We start from the raw sequence: 19,800 nt of genomic DNA on the forward strand, positions 1-19,800 counted from the left end.
AGTACAGCGATTATCTTTATTAATATACGCGGGGCGCTTTTGTTTTTGTTGTGAGTATTAATAGATATAAAAAATCTAACACGATCTACGCCGAAACGGCTTAAAGTAAATCGGAGCCGTTAGATGCTGAACTTGACGGTGGTATAAATAATTATTAATTATTAATTATTAACCATTAGATCTAACCGAGTGAATAAGTAAACGGTGAGGATTGTTTAAATAGGGGCGGGCATATAAGCCCGAGTGGGCCTTTAAATAAACGACCAAACTAGCCCATCAAATCCCACACGCTTCTGTAAGCTCTCTCTTGTTTCTCTCTCTTTCTTAATCGCGAAGAGAAAGGGTTCTCTCTCTAGGGTTTGTTGGAATCAAAGGCGAAAGCGGGAGATCCAGGTTTTGAATTGGTTTGATTAATAAGCCTTGACTTTTCTCTCTCGCTCTAGGGTGTCTGTGTGTATGTCCGTCACATTGTGTTCGTGTCGATGCGTTTATTTCTAGCTTCGATTTGGATCTATCTAGGGTTTGAGATTTCATGGGTTTTTTATTTTTGCTCAAAGGAGCTTATTAGGTTTTTTTGAGTGAGTATTTTGTATTGTTTCTCAAATAAAGTTCTGTAATTTCTTAAAATTCTCCTTTTGTTTGAATTTTAGAGAGAGAGAGAGAGAGAGATAATAAAATTGGGTTCGCAGCTTTTTTTTTTAATTTTTGTTTTTGGGTTTTTGGAGGGTTGAATCCGATCAGATCAGTGTCGGTTTGAAGCTCGTTTGTTGAAGATTTGCTTCAGATGAATTTAGGTTTGGGGGCACATGCAATTAGTGTGTGATTTGATGAGGATCTGTTATTGCTGCTCTTAAATAAAGGAGGACTACTGTAAATTGTAGTGGAAAACTTGAAACTTTCAGTACAATTGCGAGAAAAACGACATAAAACAAGAGTATTTATTTATTTATTTATTAAACCTGATTCCTTGAAGTTAAAATAAATTGAATAAATATGTGTATGGTAGAGGAATTGTGAACTGGAAGCGGATCATTGGTATGAATTTGTTGAAATTGAATTCAGAGGAGACATAAGAAGTTAAACAGCTGAAGTTGATGATATGTGCAGTTATTGGAAGATAATCCTATGGCACCGACTGTTCCTATAGAGTTTATTGGACGGAAGGAATCAAAAAAGTGTTGGCTTTCACAACCAATGGGGAAATCAAAGAAGTTCTCTAAAGGGCACTCCTCTGGTTTTGTTCCGGATTTTCGACATGCTGTTCACACCATGGCTGAATCAGAAGGGTTTGGGAGCTCTGGACGTGTTGACACTGAGATGACAGCATCTGAGATGACAGCATCGGAAGATTCCTGTGCTCCCAAGAGAAAATGCATTAGTTTGAATATAGATTGTTATGATACTTTGGGTGTACCATCACAAGTCTTGTCACTGTCAAAGATGTCAAGGCCAGAGAGGAAGGATTTGGAAATGAGGTTGAAAAAGGAACTTGAACAGGTCAGAATCCTGCAGAGGAAATTGGCTTCTCTGAGCTCAAATACAGTTTTCTTATCGCCTTCTAGTGATATCAGGAGTTGCAGTGATGGCCAAAAGAGGCCTCCACTAGAAGGTCTCCATAGTTCACTTGAAGTATCAGCTCCACAGAGTAAGAAACGGGCTCCTCCTGATCGAAATAGAGGCCACACAAAAAAGGGTACATCAGCACGTTCTGAGCCAGTGAAGCCAGCTGCTCCACTGGGTATTTCGACTGCTATGTTGATGAAACAGTGTGAGGCATTACTAGATCGTTTGATGGCACATCAATTTGGTTGGATTTTCAACACTCCTGTTGATGTGGTGAAATTGAACATACCGGACTATTTTACTATCATTAAACATCCAATGGATTTGGGTACGGTGAAGAGCAAGATTGTTTCTGGTGAATATTTCAGTCCACTGGGATTTGCTGCAGATGTGCGACTTACTTTCTCAAATGCAATGAAGTATAACCCTCCTGGAAATGATGTCCATTCCATGGCTGAGACCCTCAGTAAATACTTTGAAGTTAGATGGAAAGTTATAGAGAAGAAGCTTCCTGTTACCACTGGCGTGGAATCAATGCCATCAAGAACTGATGTGCATATAGAAAGGGAAACAACTGTACATATAGAAAGGGAAACAACTACTAGTGCTCCTCCTTTGAAAAAGAAGAAAATTACACCGAGTGACAATAAGGTTAAGCCAGAACCTGTCAGGCGGGTCATGTCTAATGGGGAGAAGCAGAAGTTGAGCATGGAGTTGGAGGCATTGCTGGGTGAATTGCCTGAAAGCATTATTGAATTCCTAAAAGAGCATAGTGGTAATGCTGGCCAGACTGGTGAGGATGAGATTGAGATTGATATTGATACTCTTGGTGATGATACATTGTTTAACTTACGGAAACTTTTGGATGATTATATACTGGAGAAACAGAAAAACCAGTCAAAAGCTGAACCATGTGAAATGGAGGTACCCATATTTCCGTCATATGTTTGTCCGCCTTTGTTTTGATGTTCTCTTTTTTCTGGAAACATTCAATAAAAGTCTGATCCACGGTGGTTTTTCTGATTCAGATTATTAACGAGCCAGGGATTAGCAATTCATCATTGCTACCATGCAAAGGTAAACTTTTTTACTATACTTTTGCGCATCTCTAGATACCAGGCATCTCATGCACATTATGCATGTTAATTTTCTTGCCAGTTGAATGCTCATTCATCATGTTTTTTAGGAAATGATACTGTTGAAGAAGATATAGATATTGTTGGTGGAAATGATCCTCCCATTTCAAGTTACCCTCCAATAAAGATAGAAAAAGATGAAGCCAATAAGAACAGTAAACGTAGCAGTCCTAGTTCCTCCAATAGTGAATCAGGCTCATCTTCAAGTGGTTAGTGTTTTATAAACCTTTTCACTGTCACCATTTCTTTTTCTTAGAGAATTTGTTTACAATATTTTTTCGATAATGGAGTGTAAATGAGCAACATTGCAATTCATGCTTGATTCCTGGATTCTGAAGAAATAAATTATAGACATCGGTTTCTTAACATGATTGTTCAGAACTTTGGAATACTTGTTGTTTTTTGGTATGCTGAATGTGGACTTCTGATGTTATTTCTAAGCACATATCTTTGTAAACTTTGATAGAGTGCTGTTTGAATATCATGTTGTCATTGCATCTTGTTTGATAGTTAAAATTTTACTCTGATTTTTTTCATGTTGTGTCATTTGATTCTGATTCCTTTCTGTTAGCCAAACCATTCAAGAACTGTTTAGCCTATTTTGTAACTCATATAGTTATATGCTGGATGCCTCTCTAAATTGCAAGATGGTGAAATATTTAAAATATAGTTACAAGATTTCCTTTCACCTTGTTCCCTGTCAATAGCTTTGTTAGAATCTTGCCACCTAAAACTCTGGTGTAACTGCCACATGCTTGTTTTGGTGGATGCACTGATGCTGCGAGGGAGAACAACTTATGTCCCTGTTTTATTCCATGAGCTACTTTCAGCTATCTTTGAGTGAATGTCTTCTATAAGGCTTGCTTTTATTGGTGGTATCAAGTTGGTTTTTTTTTCCCTCATGAACTTCATCTCGGAGGATACCCTTTTATTTGACCCTCATTGACACTCTAGTTCAGTCTGGCTTTTGCGTTAGGTTTACATGTTCAATGGTTATCTGAAAGTACTAGATCTACGTCTGATCTGTTACCACACTTTGGCAAGGCTACGCCCTGATTTAGGGGGGCATATTTATGGAACACCAGGGATTGTTGAATCTAACAAGCCTCATCTTGTTTCAATGTGATTCAAGAGTGTAAACATGTTGCGGCGTACTCTGGTGCATCAAAACATACAAAAGCACTTTATGGGCTGATCCATGATCAATTTTGTTGGACTGGTTTATTTTCTTAACGATGCTATATATAAGTGCATGCATGCAGGCATTTGCCCTTCATGTTTCTGTTACAGGTTGTTGGACATTTACTCTGTTAAGAAGTATTTTTTCAAACAGTTCAATGCAGTTGGTTAGGCATGAGCTTTAGTCTCTAGCAGGTAAATTACTGCCCAATGTTTTACATATAAAAGAAGGATTATTGATCAAAGAAATTAAGGATATACATGTACGGGAATCAGACCTCGTCCACGAGAGAAATTACGGAGATAGATCAGAACAAAAGATGCTTCCAATCTTTTTGAAACTTGCACCATAGATGTACACAATAGGGAATTAAAGAAAGGAAAGAAGTCTATCCCTCAGTTTTTGCTTGGATAGAGATGGATTCTTGAGAAATTTTGAATTCCACCTCATCCACCTGCACTAAAATACTGGGAAATGTCACTTCCGTGATTCTTTCCACCCTCAAATTCACAAGATGGAAATGATTTTATATTTGCTTAATTACTTTGGTTCAATTTAACCTTACAACTTAAGGATCAGAGCAGCTTAGTCCCTGTTTTCTTTCCAATCATAGATGATACTTTCCTGCTTGATTAATGGTTTTGAAGTCCTAGGTGCTAGGAGAAGTCACCAAACTTTTTGATTGGGTGAAACATCCCAGGAATGGTAAGCCAATCAAGATACATTGGCTAATAAAAATTTTGATCTTCTCAACGATGCCAATGATGTAAAGGTTCATATTATTGATATCTGACCAAGTGTCACCAAGCCTTCGAGATTCAAAATTTGGTACATATCCAAAACACTCCTGGGCAGAAAGTGCAGAGTTTGATATTTGGCTTGCAGAAAAAACTCTGGGCTCAATGGACATTGTTTAGAGTCCATGTGCTCGGTTATTCTGATGAATTTCTGAGGAAAGGTCTGTTCATTGCAGTTGTTTTTTGTTGTCGATAAGTGAAGATGAATCCAAAGGGTGCGGGTTAGCATAGAACTATTGTGGTTTATACATCAAGTGATTGGAACAAACATCTTTTCACCCAATTGTTGTATTGGGATGGGTAGGATGCTACTGCTTGTCTATGATATGTGAATTTTTAACATGATGGATTTTTGACATGATAATAAACCAGGAGTCAAGCAAAGGAACTGTGTTTCTCACATTTTATATTTTTCATATTCAATTTCTATTGGGTGTGAAAAGTGAGAAACTTAAACTTATCTTGCATCTGTTTCCTGTGCTTTGAATAGCTGACTGTTATGAGAAATGAGAGTGAGACTGTCCCACATAGTATCTATCTCCTGATTATTTAACACAGGTCATGAGCTTTGCTCCATGACTGGTCTAGGAAACTGGGATTTTCTGTTTGGTTTGCGCTCTGTTATGGCTTTGGTATCAGTGCATTGCTCTCATGATGTTATTTATTCACAAGGCTCAGGTGTAATAATCATAAGAATGTGTGGTTTGCTTACTTTTGCCCTCAAGTAGTTGGTAATTTGGTGGTGGTTAATTCCTTTTTCTTTTTTCTTTATAAATTCTATAGCTGCAAAAGGTTATGTGTGTAAATTGAGCTGAGAAAGCCTTCATAGTTAGTATAATGATCTCTTTTTACTTGTGTGTGATTCTCTTTTCAGATTCAGATTCTGGCAGTGAATCTGGTAGTGAATCTGTCGCAGTGAAAGTGTCTGGTTCCATTAATGTTCCGAAGGTATGTATTCTACAAATTTTGCTGGTTTAGTCAGAAAATTGTGTGGATTTATATGTTGTGATCTTCTCTGTTAGGTATGACAATGTTTTTTCTCTTATATTTATGATTATAACAGTGCAAAATGGAACCTGGAGAAAATGTAGACCAAAAGAGAAGTGATCCTGATGATTCAGATGTTGGAAATAGTAAGTTTTTAGGTTTTGTTACATATTATTCATGTTCTAGGGTTCTTGCAGCTTGTTTTGAACAATTTTATTCTGCTTGCTATACCTTGTTCAGAATCTGTAGATGGATTGGACCAAGTTGAGCTGGATACTGAGGGTAAGCCAGTTGCAGCTGAGGTAGATGGCCACCAAGAGGGTAAGCATGCTCATTAAGAAGATTGCTGTCACATGTGAGACTTCATCTCACCCATCATGTGTAATATTATAGGGGAGAGTGCTCCATCCAAGAGGCAAGTCTCTCCCGAAAAGCTCTATCGTGCAGCTTTGTTGAGGAACCGTTTTGCCGACACCATACTTAAAGCTCGAGAAAAAGCACTTGAAAAGGTTGGTCTTGGCATCAACATTCATGCTATCTATTGCAAAAAATTTACATGCTTTCATGTTTTTTTTTTTTCTTGGTGGATGATTCACTCGGTGATATGTTGAATTCAGGGTGAAAAGTGTGATCCTGAAAAATTGCGGAAGGAAAAGGAGGAATTTGAAAGAAGGCAAAAGGAAGGTTTGGAATCACAATCTATCATATCCTTAATTTTTGAGTCGTGATGTTATTTTCCAATATCAATGATTTATCTCTTAATCCGTGATATCAGAAAAGGCTCGGTTGCAGGCAGAAGCCAAGGCTGCTGAAGAGGCTAGAAGGAAAGCTGAAGCTGAAGCTGCTGCTGAAGCGAGAAGGAAGAGGGAACTGGAAAGAGAAGCTGCCCGTCAAGCATTGTTAGAGGTAAAATTACATCATTTTATGTAAAGCCAGCCCCAGAGCTTCTGTACAATGGAACCAAACATCTTCTTGTTCTCTGCAGATGGAAAAGACTGTTGATATCAATGAGAACAGTCATTTCATGGAAGACTTAGAAATGCTTAGGACGGTCCATGATGAACAGCTTCCAAGTTTCATAGAGGAAACAAGCCCAGATCTTTCTCAAAATTGCTTGGATAGTTTCAAGTTTCAGGGAAGTAGTAACCCACTGGAGCAACTAGGATTATACATGAAGGAAGACGAGGATGAGGAAGAGGAAGTAGTTGAACCACCACCTCCTATTGTACCAGAGCGAGCAAGAGATGTTGAGGAAGGAGAAATTGATTGATCAGGTCTTTGCTTTGATTATTTCTTCAACCAAAGAACTATGGGCACGCCTATGACAAGGATTACTCTTCACCTACTTGAAAGAATGAGCCGCAGACTCTCAGGGGAAACATGATAAGCAGTTGTTAATTGGGTTTTGTATTTTTTTGGCCTTCTTCTTATTACTGGTTTGGAGTGCGGTTTCAAAACATGGTGAACAACATTTTGTCAGTGTTAGCATATGGCGACTTGTGGGTTGCCAGTGAAAGAGTTGCCGGGGCTTGAGGTTTTGTTTTTTCAATTTTATAGTTTTGTAAAAAAAGAACTCTAGTTCGTACGAGTTAGCGAAACCTTGGGTTACATGGCATTAGGTTCTGTGGGTTCTAGGGTGATGCGTGGGTGGGGGAAAGCAAGCTCGGAAGCTTAGGCAGGAGGTGAGTTAACCTAGGAATTGTAATATAGTCAAAGCTGAAGCACCTTTTAATGGCATTCATTTCATTTCTTCTTTTTCTCAATTGTGGTTCTTTTGATACCTGAGACCGGAATGTTTCAGTTCCTGCATTACCTCGAGGAGAATTGTGAAATGATTGGGGTATTGTGCTCCTTGCATTTCCTATTACTTGTGATTTGTTTTTGGTATCCTGTTAGTAAAAACGTGTTAGCTGTCAACTGGCGGCAACTCCAAGCCAGTGCTAGCTTTGACTTTCAGGCACGCCTCCTGATAGTCGTCCTGGAAGCATCTTACAAACGAAGCTAATCTGCTCTGAGAAACCTGGAAGTCATCCCTGAAAGTGGTCATGCAGGCCGGTCTGGGGTTGAGCTCCAACTGTTTTAACTTGATCCATCCCAATGGAGGCCATCGCTGTAGAACAAAATTCAAAACTCTAGGCGCACGCGTAATTACTTGGCTTTAGAGGCTTACAACGACGATTAAACGAGTGGAGAAACACATTGGTTTGATCCTAGTAAGGGTCTAGTCAGAGCTCGTGGGAAGGAGTCTCTCTTATCTTTAGGGCGGCTTTAGTCGAAAGCGGTATAAATACGGTGTGCGGTATAAATACGGTGTGCGATCTTTGTTCTTTGGGCCTATAATTTTGGGAAATTACTAAATGGTGCCACTTACTTCGGTGAAAAATCATCGAAAGTCGTCATTGGCTTGTTGTGGTTTTCAAGATTGAGATTTTGATAGTTATAGTAATTTAAAGTGTTATTATTTAAAAATATATTAAAATATTTTTTTTTATTTTTAAAAAATATTTTTAATGTTAACATATTAAAATGTTTTTTTTTTAATTTTAAGAAATATTATTTCAACCATATTTTTAAAAATTTATTTTTTCATGTGTCTAGACTTCAACAACTCATGTCTTCTGTTTTCTGGAACTAATATTTTTATTCATTTTAAAAAAATCCTATATAAAAATGGCCATCGTAACAGGTTATGCCAGGCTATATATGTATATATATCGGTGGGGAACTTGATTGAAACAAACTTAGTTTGCTCCTTTTAATTAAAAGGTTTAGGGGGTGTTTGACCCGCATTTTAACAACAATTTTATAAAATTTTAAATTTATTTATTTGGTGATTTTAGCTAAAAATAATATTATTTTAATATATTTTTAAATAATTTATTTTAAAAAAACCACTATTTCTGTTCTAAACACCCTTAATTTTTTTTTAAGTTATAAAAATCAAATTTGAAATGTGAGAAATTTTTTGTTAGTTATGAATAAAAACTCCAGGGAGGGAATTGGTAGAAATCAAAACCTGAGGAAAAGAAAATGAATTCACCACACCAAACTAGAAAAAAAAACAAATCTAAATTTTTCTATTTGTGAGTCGAGAAGTAAACAAGCACGACGACTAGACAACAAATTCTAAAATAAATCAGTTCTTTTTAGAGTCTCTCCTCAAAATATAAGAAGAAATTCGAGCTCCATGGATGGTTGCAAATCATCAACAACTTCGGTTTCATCTATTCAAGAGATTCGAATCTTATGGACTAGCGTTAAACTGCAATCATCATGTGGCAAGGAAGCTTCAGGGGCTTGACAATTGGGCATTTGAAATACAGTGGACGAGAATCTTTGAAGTGAGGAGTTTGTTTCAGCTTCAAGTTTTCATTGCATCCTTGAGGATTTCTCTCTCCTCAAAGAGGTGAGAATTATCTCTTATACTTCTTGATGCTTACTATAATTACGAGCTGTCTAGTTGGTGCAATGATGCATACAGGATCATTATTACGTGACACTGATCAGTTCGAGTTTGAACCCTAGTTATGACTGTTAATGTTAGTGAATGATGTTCTATGTAAATTGTTTTGTTTCTTGTGTAGATTATTAGACTGTTAATGTTAGTGAATGGTGCTTTGTGTAAATTGTTTTGTTTCTAGTTAGTAAATGTCTTGTGTGGGTGTGTATGAAATGGATCCTTTGGTGTTTTATATGCAAATTAAAATTTCTCTTGCCTATGAGTGCTGATAACTTGATTTGTGGTTCTAGATTGTGATGAAATTAGGGATTAATGTGGTTCTACAAATGCTGATGGTGGGGACTATTATTCCTCAAATCAGTTGGATAAATGCTTACTTAATAGTGAGCTTGTGAGGCAAAATTATGGTGAGATTTTGGCCATTGATGGGCCACTATGGTTGAGAAGGATAATCTCGATATGATTAAAGCAGGAAACACTAGTGAACTCAAAGGGCAACATTAGGTGCTTGGCTATTTTATGGTTGCAGGCTTAAAAATTTGAGTTACTAACAAAATACTTGTTGGTGATAATTGAAAATGCGATTGTTGTGTTGCTATAATTTGAACGAGCAATGAAGTGTTAGAGGAGATTGCACTACTCTTTAAGAGAAGTTGTGAGTATATTGAATCCAAGGAAAAGTAATGGTTGTATTGAGTATGAAAATTGCTTTGGGTTAGATGAGTTTGAAGGGAAGTAGTGCTCAATGGTTTCAACACACAAACTCACTCCTAATCTTTGATGAACCTGCAAATGGAATAAGAAGTTGACAATAACTCTGTAACAACGTGGTTGGCATCATGATTCTTATGTGTACTTTGATCCTGGAGGCACCATCGAGGTTGGTTATCTTGTCCATCCAAATGTTTCTTCTAGTAATTTGTATATGAACACTACTGTTAATAGTTTATGGAGAAAAGTTCTAGAGTTAGTGATAGTGTAGAAGCCAATAGATGATAAAATAGTCCTTGTTGAGTGAAAACAGAATTTATGAAAAAGAAAAATATTGGTTGGGATGCTTTTGCTACATTTATGTTCTTGAATTGAAACTAATGACTTGTTTTACTTGGATGACAATCTAGCCACTTTGAGAGAGTCGTATGGTGTTTAAACTCACGTCTTTCACTGGGTTGTTGATCTTGAACGTCCTAGCTTTTATGAAATATACGGGATAAGAGCACCTTTTATACCATCTTAGATAGTCAACAATTTATGTCTATTTTGGTGTTTTTGACGTGGGATACCTAACCGATGAGTTTATGGACTGAATCGACAAACAGAAACTCAAGAAGACAAATTGGAAGGACAAACGTGCACTGCTTCTTTTTACACGCCATAGCTTTTGACTTGGGTATCCGATCAAAGCAACTCTTACCAGTCTAGAAAAAGCTAATTTAGTGGCCTCCAGTTTGGTGGTGTTGAAAAAGCGATCATAAGTGGTTTTGAGGTTAAAATTCAATCTGAAGACCTATTTGGAGGCCCTTTTGTAACAGGCCGTAGCCTTGGACTACCATAAGGCAAATGAAAGGTTTTTGCTTGGATATTTTATTGTGCAGTTAATAGTGGATAAACCATTCCTTGGAATCTGAAGACTAGGAAAAAGGGTAAGGTTCAAAAGGTGATGGTTAGCTTTGCTTATCAAATAACGACGATGAAAATCTTGCAAAAAGTTTTAGATCCTGGAAATTTTGGCTTGGTGGTTGTCCATGAAAGCAATTTAAGGACAAGGATTATAATTACGGAGTAAAGTGGTTGTTTTGCCCTTGTTTATGAATTTCAAGAGCTTGCATTGCCAGATCAAGTCCATGTAAAATCGCCCAAGCCTTTGCCACTTCTATGGCAAAAAGTCCATCCGAGTTGTGAATGTTCACTCATAAGCCAGGTTCATAATTATTTAGGTATTTTTTTTTTTTTTTTATGGTAGAAGAATCATTAAAATTTTTAAACTTCAGCAGCTGATATTCAGGTCAATTCCAGTACATCAGGGTTCTGTAGCTTTATTTTGAAATAAAGCTTCTTTTCAGCCAAACCAAACCAATGGTCTGAAAAACTGATTACACTTGATTCCATTATCCAGATGGAGCAACGATATCAGAGACCTACAAATGAGTTTCTCAAGGGAGAATAAGCAGAAGCTGCAGAACCATATTAATCAGAGCTTTATTCACAACTTAGGAACTACCTCTATGAAAAGTCACTTGGTTGTTATGCATATGCTGCGCCAGAAGGTTGGTCACTTTAAATAAACATGGCAAAAGTAGAGTTAATTTGTGTTCTTACTTCTTTTCTTTTCCAAAAAACCATAAAATATATGAAATTCATTTAGGGTGAGTGTTATTCACCCTGTTTTAATTGTCAAACATACCCTCATCTGATAGTCCAGCAGATTCAGTGCCATTAACTACCGGGTGATTTGCCAAGTCAACACCAAAGTCACCTAAGAGATTAAAATCAATGTCGTCATCGTCGTCATCCTCATCATCATAATCTCTGTCTGAATCTTCTTCGACTCCTTGCTTCTCTTCCTTTGCACGGGCTTCCCTTTGCATTCGTTGTGCAATAGCATCCTCATAAGACATTTCATACCAAACATTGCCCTTTCCCACAATAGATTTGTTATGAAGCTCTGTCATCCTCTCTTGCTTGCTCTTTTCCGAGTTCTTGGGTTCTCCCCAGTAGTCATACCGGTATAAAGGATTTTCAGGATCATATTGGTCCTTACCAAAGAAACTTGCTGGCTTATACTTTCCTGGTTCTTCCAATGGCAGACCAAGAGCTCGACGGCTGTGACAAATTGTCCAGCTTGTGTTAGAGAAAACGAGAGGAAGTGATGCAGCCAATCAAAGATAGGGTAAATGTGATATATATATATATATATATAAAAGGTAGCAATTAGCCATGTTTTGATTCCATGAATCAAATTAAAGGAACTCCAGCAGGAATATATTAATAATAAATTTTCTTTGCTCATGTTCTGCTCCAAAGGCAAAGGGCATCATTATTAACCATACAAAAACAAGGAACTGATTCCTGAAAATGGTTGGAACAGGCAACCTGATCACAGTGTAGAGTTTGAACCAAGCAACTCTAAGCAAGAAAATCCAAAGCAGAGAGCATGATTTTAATACCTATCCTTTATAACATCAGCATGATGATTATCATGCTTCAATTAAAGATTTTATATTAGACAACCTAACCAGGAAGGGCCTGAAGGAGCTCGTGCTAACATAGATATGTAAAATCTAATATGATAAAATATTTCCAACAAACACACACACACACACACACAAAGAGAGAGAGAGGGAGGGAGAATAGAACAGATGAGTCACCAGCTGATGTCTCTGATCAAAGCTTCTCTTTCCTCAAATGATCGACGCCAGTGCAACAAGTCATACTCATCCATTTCTATATTTCGTCGCAGCTTGGTGATTTTATATTTCTCTCCCCTTTCCTTCGCTTCCATTCTCAGTTTATTATGAAACTGCATCCAGAAAACATTGAAAAAACTAAGTATAATTAGAAAGCTAGTTTGACATATTTATGAGGAGCTTTGATTACGTTGCAGTGGAAGTTCAAGTTGCAGCAATATATAAAATAGATTTCTAGTTATGACTGAAAAGCCAAGCCATTAAAACTATTTTGAGGATTTGTCATCCTGAATGAATATGGCATATGCGTGAACAAAATGGAAACTTGGCTGCGCATTATCTAACTAGCAAATAGCAAGCAAAGCACCAGGAGCAAGAGACTCATTCCGTGTTCTCCAAGCCAAGGATTGAGACAATAAAACATTACATGGCTGGCTTTAAATTTGAACTTCAAAACAGAGGCAAACCATATGGGACCTGGTTGGTGACAAAACGGACAGTGAACAGATGAACATAGAAGATAGTTCTATCTACAAATGAAATATAAACGTTGGTTAAATCATAATTGAGAAGCCAACTATAGTAAAACAGTCAATAAATTTTTTAATATAGATAGTAAACAACTCAAGAAAATCGTTGACCTCGCGCTCAGCTAAGGCAGCTTCCAAGTCAAGTTCTTTAACACTCGTTTTCTGTAAATGGGTACAAGAGATGTCAGCTGTGTTCAACAGACTAAAGATGTGCACATTATCAAAGAATGTTCCTCACCATAATCACTTTAGGCAGTACTGTTTTCTTATGATAAGCTTCGGTATATTCAATGCTATTTTCTTCATCAAAATCTTCATTATCAGTCAACTCGGATATCTTTTTGCCTTTATATTTCTCAGGATTAGCCTCCCAATCATCCAAAATTGTTTGCTCAGCAACATGGATTTGCCACAACTGCATAAAATACCCAAGTTCACCCATCATAAGAAAGAGGATCAGCACACAGTTCTTCAAATAGACAGGATTACCAATGGCATTGGACCTTAATTGACCATCATTAACTGGCTACAAAAACAATAATGAGAAAAATGCCACAGAAAGGCACCTTATCTACATAAGGGTGATTTGACAATAGAGGTTCCTCTTCTGGTTTATCTTCAGGATCTCTCCTAGGAACAGGAGGTCTTCCACAGTCACGCTGCAAATGCAAGTGCACGTGAAGGACAAATAGAGAGCCATTAAGTTCCAAAAAATACAATACATGTAGGAATTTACTAGCAAAATAAGAAGTTGAGGCTAGATTGTCCAGCTCCTACTGTAACAAAAAACCACCTTCCAAAACTACATTTCCCCATGTTTTAACTGACTCAGCTGGTTAAGACAGGAGATCCAACGGTATTCAAATACCCTTCAGTGACCATAACGTTGAGTCCAATATTAAGCAATTCAGAGAACAACTCAAAGATCCTACAGTCACATTATCTAATAAAACTAACAATAGCATATGAAATATGCAATTGCCATATAAACTGCCACGGATGGGTTGCCCATCCAAGCATGTGAATGATATGCAATTCATCATGTGAACCCATATTCCACAATGCGCCAAGCTATGCCATGGTAAACCTGGGAGACTTTACCCATGCCATCAAAGGAGGCAACCATGAATAGAACTAAATTGGAAAAGGCTTATCATGGGCAAAATATAGGAGAAACAGAAGGGGACAGCATTTGTTTTTTTATAAGAAAGCTTACAGACCCGCAATTCATCTAGGTTTGTATCCTCATCACGATGAAATACTGGTGGAAACTCAAATCTGTTGAAGCTGGAAGAGTATGAAAAATGTCAAAAAGCCATAGGGTAAGCAAATAAATATAGATAAATTCTAAAACAGCATTAACTACTTATTAGCTGGTAGAAATAGATAGAAGTGCTTTATTACCACAGACTCTTTTCTAACAGGAGAAACCCCTGTGGCTCACAGCGCAAGGCCACATGGCAACCCAGTATGTGAAGCTACTCACTTTGGGTACGACATGAGAATCAAGTATTGCAAATTTTAAGAAGACAAGACTAGCAGCAAAAGTGTAAAGGAATCACATACATAAGATGGTCTATGTTAGGATAGACAAAACGCATTTCAAGGGGAAATCGAAAACGATAAGGATCTCGCTTTGCCTGCAAGAAAATTGAACCAATCAAAATAGCCAAGGCCACTCAACATGCAAGATCCACAGGTTTGAAACATTCACATATATACCAATATTTGTGCAAGTCAAGAACACTGCTCACCAGAATTTCAACAATGACATGCATACCGACTTTTATATGATGGCGAATCCAAAACCAATCATTGCGTTTAATTGGGATCCATCTGAAATTCATAGACATGAACGTGGATTGGAATGAGGAACCTCCAATCAGACATTCAAGCAAATGGATGGGAAGCAAGCACTTTGGAGATGACAAAATCTAGCTTCCCGCTAGCCATATTAGGAAGTATAAGGTGACGATACTTACCCATCATGCACACCTCCAACGTCAACAAAGGCTCCTTGATGTAGATGTATAGTGGTAACTTTTCCTTCACAGATCTGCAATGACATTTCACAAACTGCACATTATCATCAATTTATAGAGAGAACAACGCAAGTCCCTGTTAGCAGCTCAAAGAAGATATATCTACATGCCATGATCCTGTATAGAATTCTCAATAGGCTAACACGAGTATAGGCATGTCTTTGATGTATCATCCAAAATAAGTTCACATTTCCTGTCCTAGACATCAGATTTTAGCAAGCAATTGAAACTTTATTATGGCTCTATACATGAGCTACATTACGCACTCCAGAGAAAAAATAAATCAGCAAGGAACAGAACAAGCTCAGGGACTCACCTGCCCCGGGTAATAAAATGGAAGCTCATACTGCAAGGAAAAAAAAAAACCATTATAACTATCTTTCAACAACTAAAATTTGAAACTCGACGGTATAAACAAGGAAAGATATTGCAGCACTGTCCCACCATGCCCTCTTTATAGTCTTTCCCTCTTTTTCTTCGACCCGGATAATAGTCTTGGTCTTCCTGTATCGCCAACATAAAAAAATAAAAAATCACACATTAGTGTATTTTAAAAACCTTCTCTGCTCGTCTACAAAAAAAGCCCAGATGAGAAATTCACTCCCTTCCATCATTTGAAACACTACCTTATACGACTCCTCTTCTAGTCTATCCTTATTCGCCTCAACCCACTCTTCATATTGCTTCAAGAACACCTTATACCTCTCCAAACACATATTCTCCTTATCAACACCGACCCCATTTTCCAAATCCTCCAAATTCACTCTAACTCCTTGCAATTTATGCCCTTCCCTAATGAACTCCAATTCCTTCCGATCCACTTCCCACCCTCTTGGCGGCCAGTCCCTCGGTGCCACCTGTCTAACAACCAATGGACCAGCCCATTCTGTCTCCAGCTTATCCGGTATCTCCCCTTTTATCTCAAATTGCTTCATATACCACTCATCTTCAGTAAGCCCCATTTCTTTAATTTTCTGAGAACGGTAACTTGGAGATAACATGTTGAATGCTTCAATTGCTTCTGGGGTTTTAAGAGGGACCTCTTCGCCTTCGTTTAGTGACTTTTTCGCGAAATCGGCTTCTGGGGTCAGGATTTCTTCCCATGGTGCCCAGCCACGGACAATCCAGTTCTTTCTTCGAGCTTCGTCTTCGGTTTCCTGGTCTTTTGGTGCGAACTTTTCAAGGAATGTTTCGTCTACTGGGAATTCATCTGAGCTGTAAGATTTTGGAGGTGTTAGAGTGGTGGAGAGAGGGTGCCGAGGGAGGAGGAGGAACTGGTGGTGGTTTTTATGGTGGGGTTTAAGGGAAGGGTTTAGGGGTTTGGGTAAAGAGAAGAGAGGGTAAGGAGTTCGGAGGATTTGCATTTTTGCGTGCAAAATGGAGAGTGAGTAGTGGATAAAGCTTTTAGTTTTCACTTTTTAAAATTGTAGTGAGAGTTTTTGTTATTTTATTTTTACGAAATTGGATTTGATTTCTGCCCTTTTTGTTGTTGCTGTTTATTTTTGCTGTAAAATTATATTTTTAATTTTTTTTATCCACATCAAACTATCCTTTTATTTGAAAAGATCCTCTCTCTATCTATATCATGACCCACTCCTAGGATATTTTCAAACATAGCTATAATCATGAATAAAGAACGTAGATATACTATTAAATATTAATTAAATATTTTTTAATAAAATATAATTGAAAATCAGGTTGTAATACAAAGAACGTGTTTGTTTATATATTTTAAAAATATTTTAAAAAAATATAAAAATAGTTCTTTAAATTAGTTTTTTTTTTTGCATTTTTATATGTTTTGATTGAATAATGTTAAAAATAAATTTTAAAAAATAAAAAACATATTATTTTAATATATTTTAAATAAAAAATACTTTAAAAAATAATAATTACTATAATTCTCAAAAAATAAATACTCACTGAGTGTCTTGATGTACCATCCCATTGTAGAAACCAAGTCCAAATCTTTAAAAGTGGCACGAAATTGATTCAAAACTACAAAGAAAGTTTGAAGCTAACAAGGACTGCGAGAATTCTTGAATACAAAGACTGAAAATTAAGGAGATTCGCATAGGCAGAGCATGAATGTTAATAGATCATGCAGCCTTTACATATCCATCTCCCATTTTAGTACTCCTAGACGAATATATACAGAAAATTACCTAATAAAGAAGCAGAGTTAGAAGTCCCATTATTCTACTGGAACGGAAATAAATAAAAAAGAAATGTTCATGGCCACGAGCATATATATATGCAGCTGCACTTCAACATCCCTTTTGTAAGCAGTGAAGTCAAGAGTAAAACTGGAAGTCCCTGGCTTGTAGTATTATCTGCCTTAATGCTCCAATGGGGGCTAATATCATCAGCACAACGCCAAGGATAATGCATATCTGTAGATAACGAGAAGAAATTAGGACGACAGCTATATTGCTAATTAGAAAAAAAAGGCTGGAAATTAACAGGAACATACCCAATTTGCGAGCCATGACAAGCTGAATTTCTTTGGTTTATATACAGCAAGCCACATGACGCAGGGGAGCTGCAAAGAGATTGCAAACAATTGCGGCATTTTGAGCTTTGCATATTGTTTATTGAAGCAAGAAAGATAAGCATAGATATGTATAACGTGGTGCCTTACATAATATGAGGTGGGAGCAAAGGCAAATCCTCCAAAGAAACTTAGAAGCCCACCAAAAAATGGGAATGTCATTGCGATGAACATGGTCAATCCTGCATCAAAACAACACGAAATTAAGTTAATTAAACCAAAATCATAATCATCTCCCTTTCTTAAAAGAACTCTCCTTTTACTACACAAAAATCAGCAATCAATGGAAGTTTTTATGAAGATTTCTCCTCACCAACATATAGAATTCGTGTTATGAAGCGAAGCGGCTGACCCGGTTGGAATTTCATTTTCAAGACTAGGAATGCTTCCATCATATCAAACACTGGCATTGCAAAAACCTATATCACGCAAAACATTGGTACATTATTAATGTAGCTAAGCTTAAGATCAATGAAAATTTAAGAATAATAATCTATCTTTGGAATGAATTTATAACATGCAGCCTCGCTGATTTATCTCGAAAAAAGAAAAGGAAAAGGAGGAAGATTGTTTAAGCATACCTGATAGCTTCCAATGACATGAACGACAACAAACAAATTAGCAACGGCAACAAGCCAACGAGGCTTCTCTAGTGATAAGAGTATGTTGTCCTCAACTTTGTTTCCAAACACCCAGTAACCTACGAAGCTAACAGGTAAGTAACACAAAGCGACGACAAGATAAGCAACAACCACTCCTTTCCACATTGGTTTCTTGGAAGGCTTCCCTGGTGTGGAAGGGATTGTTGCCTGGATCTCCAACGCCACACTGTGCCCTGCGAAGGCAAAAGCTATATCTCCTAGAGCACTGAAGCTGTCGAACATCTGCCCAGTATTTGTTGAAGCCCTTGAGGTATACTGCACATCTGGTTGAACCCCTTTATGCCATGAAACCACCCACGCAATAGTCGAGTAACTGCACGTAACACATGATTGATCTTGGAACAGCATTCAAGGAGTTCGGACACAAAATTAGCTTGGAAATGCTAGTGACAGCATATAGAAATGACAGCAGATCTATCTTACCTCAAGGACATGACGGCAGCGGCTAGAGAGACAGCGGTGATGGAGTTGAAACTGGGGAGATGAGAGATGACAAAGTGAACCGAGGAAAAGATCATAATGAAATAGGTAAGTTTGATTTCTTTGTAGTTAGGCCAGATAGTATCATGAGCCTTCTTCAGAGATTTCCCTCCAGTAATCATATACACTATACTCGAACCCACTTCCACCATTAGTTGCTGGGGAACCACCACCCAAAGCCCGAGTTTGTCACCAAATGCATGCTGCCCTAACTCATGATACCTATCAAATCTCTTTCCAGGCACCATTTCATGCATCTCCACCATCTGCCACAGTGTATATAGAGTGATAACCCATGACAGGATCAATACAGCAGCACCGGGACCCCTAAAACAAAATCAAAAACATGATTTAGCCATTGAGATCACATCAAGTAATTAACAACACTACTGTTGCCATGGCTGGTTATAAATCCCAGCCTCTAGACCTAGACAATTTGACTTCATAAAATAATGATCCTTTAGCCATTGTTTTGGCTACTGAATGCTTACTTACCATCCAAGTTGAGACATGGCATAAGGGAGGCCCAGGACCCCAGCACCAACCATGGCTGTAACATTGTGAAAGGCAGAATACCACCACTTCGCATTCCTAGACTTGGTGATGGGAAGCCAGTCATTCGGGTCTTTCTTAGCGTCTTCAGTGCTTGACATATTCTTCACTTGCTGTATTTGATCCATTTTTGAGCAAAGAACAATGAACTATCTAGAAGATTGTGAGGATTCGATTATAGATTTAGATAGCAACTAACTAGATATTATACTATGAAATGTATATATATACCTAAAAATAAGAATTTGTTTCCTTTTGAAACTCAAATTTGTTTTGACTAAGTTATTCACTAACAAGATTTAAATTATAGATAATATTCAATAGTAATTTTATATATATATATATATATATATGATGTATTTGATTCATTTTTGTTATTCTATAAAATTAAAGTTAATACGAAGAACAATAAACTATCTAAAAGATTGTAAGGGTTCGATTATAAATTTAAAT

The 19,800-nt window shown here is 37.3% G+C and overlaps 3 protein-coding genes across 6 annotated transcripts; 1 reads left to right on the forward strand and 2 right to left on the reverse strand.

Moving 5' to 3' along the window:
* The first annotated feature begins 264 nt into the window (after positions 1–264).
* NPX1 (nuclear protein X1) lies at positions 265–7,529 on the forward strand. 4 transcript variants are annotated; one of them, XM_011025767.1, is made up of 10 exons: positions 269–2,487; positions 2,592–2,640; positions 2,750–2,908; positions 5,551–5,627; positions 5,743–5,809; positions 5,904–5,984; positions 6,057–6,172; positions 6,281–6,347; positions 6,439–6,569; positions 6,649–7,529. In XM_011025767.1, the coding sequence occupies exons 1-10, from the start codon at positions 1,126–1,128 to the stop codon at positions 6,931–6,933; spliced, it is 2,394 nt and encodes a 797-aa protein (XP_011024069.1). In that variant the 5' UTR covers positions 269–1,125; the 3' UTR covers positions 6,934–7,529. The 4 variants fall into 4 exon arrangements, with proteins under 4 accessions (XP_011024072.1, XP_011024071.1, XP_011024069.1 ...); XM_011025766.1 differs by having other exon boundaries at positions 5,551–5,624; positions 5,740–5,809; XM_011025769.1 differs by lacking the exon at positions 2,750–2,908 and having other exon boundaries at positions 268–2,487; positions 5,551–5,624; positions 5,740–5,809.
* Positions 7,530–11,207: 3,678 nt separating this feature from the next.
* On the reverse strand, positions 11,208–16,514 carry PDE312 (Nucleic acid-binding, OB-fold-like protein). The gene is made up of 12 exons (XM_011025773.1): positions 15,729–16,514; positions 15,547–15,606; positions 15,419–15,448; positions 15,043–15,116; positions 14,815–14,896; positions 14,627–14,700; positions 14,281–14,347; positions 13,627–13,719; positions 13,299–13,475; positions 13,172–13,222; positions 12,492–12,643; positions 11,208–11,946 (listed from the first exon to the last, which is right to left on the reverse strand). Exons 1-12 carry the CDS (start codon positions 16,464–16,466, stop codon positions 11,511–11,513), a joined length of 2,034 nt encoding a protein of 677 aa, XP_011024075.1. The 5' UTR covers positions 16,467–16,514; the 3' UTR covers positions 11,208–11,510.
* An 870-nt stretch (positions 16,515–17,384) lies between these two features.
* Positions 17,385–19,501, reverse strand: LOC105125364 (lysine histidine transporter 1-like). The gene is made up of 7 exons (XM_011025772.1): positions 19,291–19,501; positions 18,739–19,122; positions 18,235–18,628; positions 17,967–18,072; positions 17,744–17,835; positions 17,576–17,644; positions 17,385–17,495 (listed from the first exon to the last, which is right to left on the reverse strand). Exons 1-7 carry the CDS (start codon positions 19,473–19,475, stop codon positions 17,397–17,399), a joined length of 1,329 nt encoding a protein of 442 aa, XP_011024074.1. The 5' UTR covers positions 19,476–19,501; the 3' UTR covers positions 17,385–17,396.
* Positions 19,502–19,800: the final 299 nt, after the last annotated feature.

This window comes from Populus euphratica, unplaced genomic scaffold (assembly GCF_000495115.2).
Source record: "Populus euphratica unplaced genomic scaffold, PopEup_1.0 scaffold22.1, whole genome shotgun sequence".
NCBI lineage: Eukaryota > Viridiplantae > Streptophyta > Magnoliopsida > Malpighiales > Salicaceae > Populus > Populus euphratica.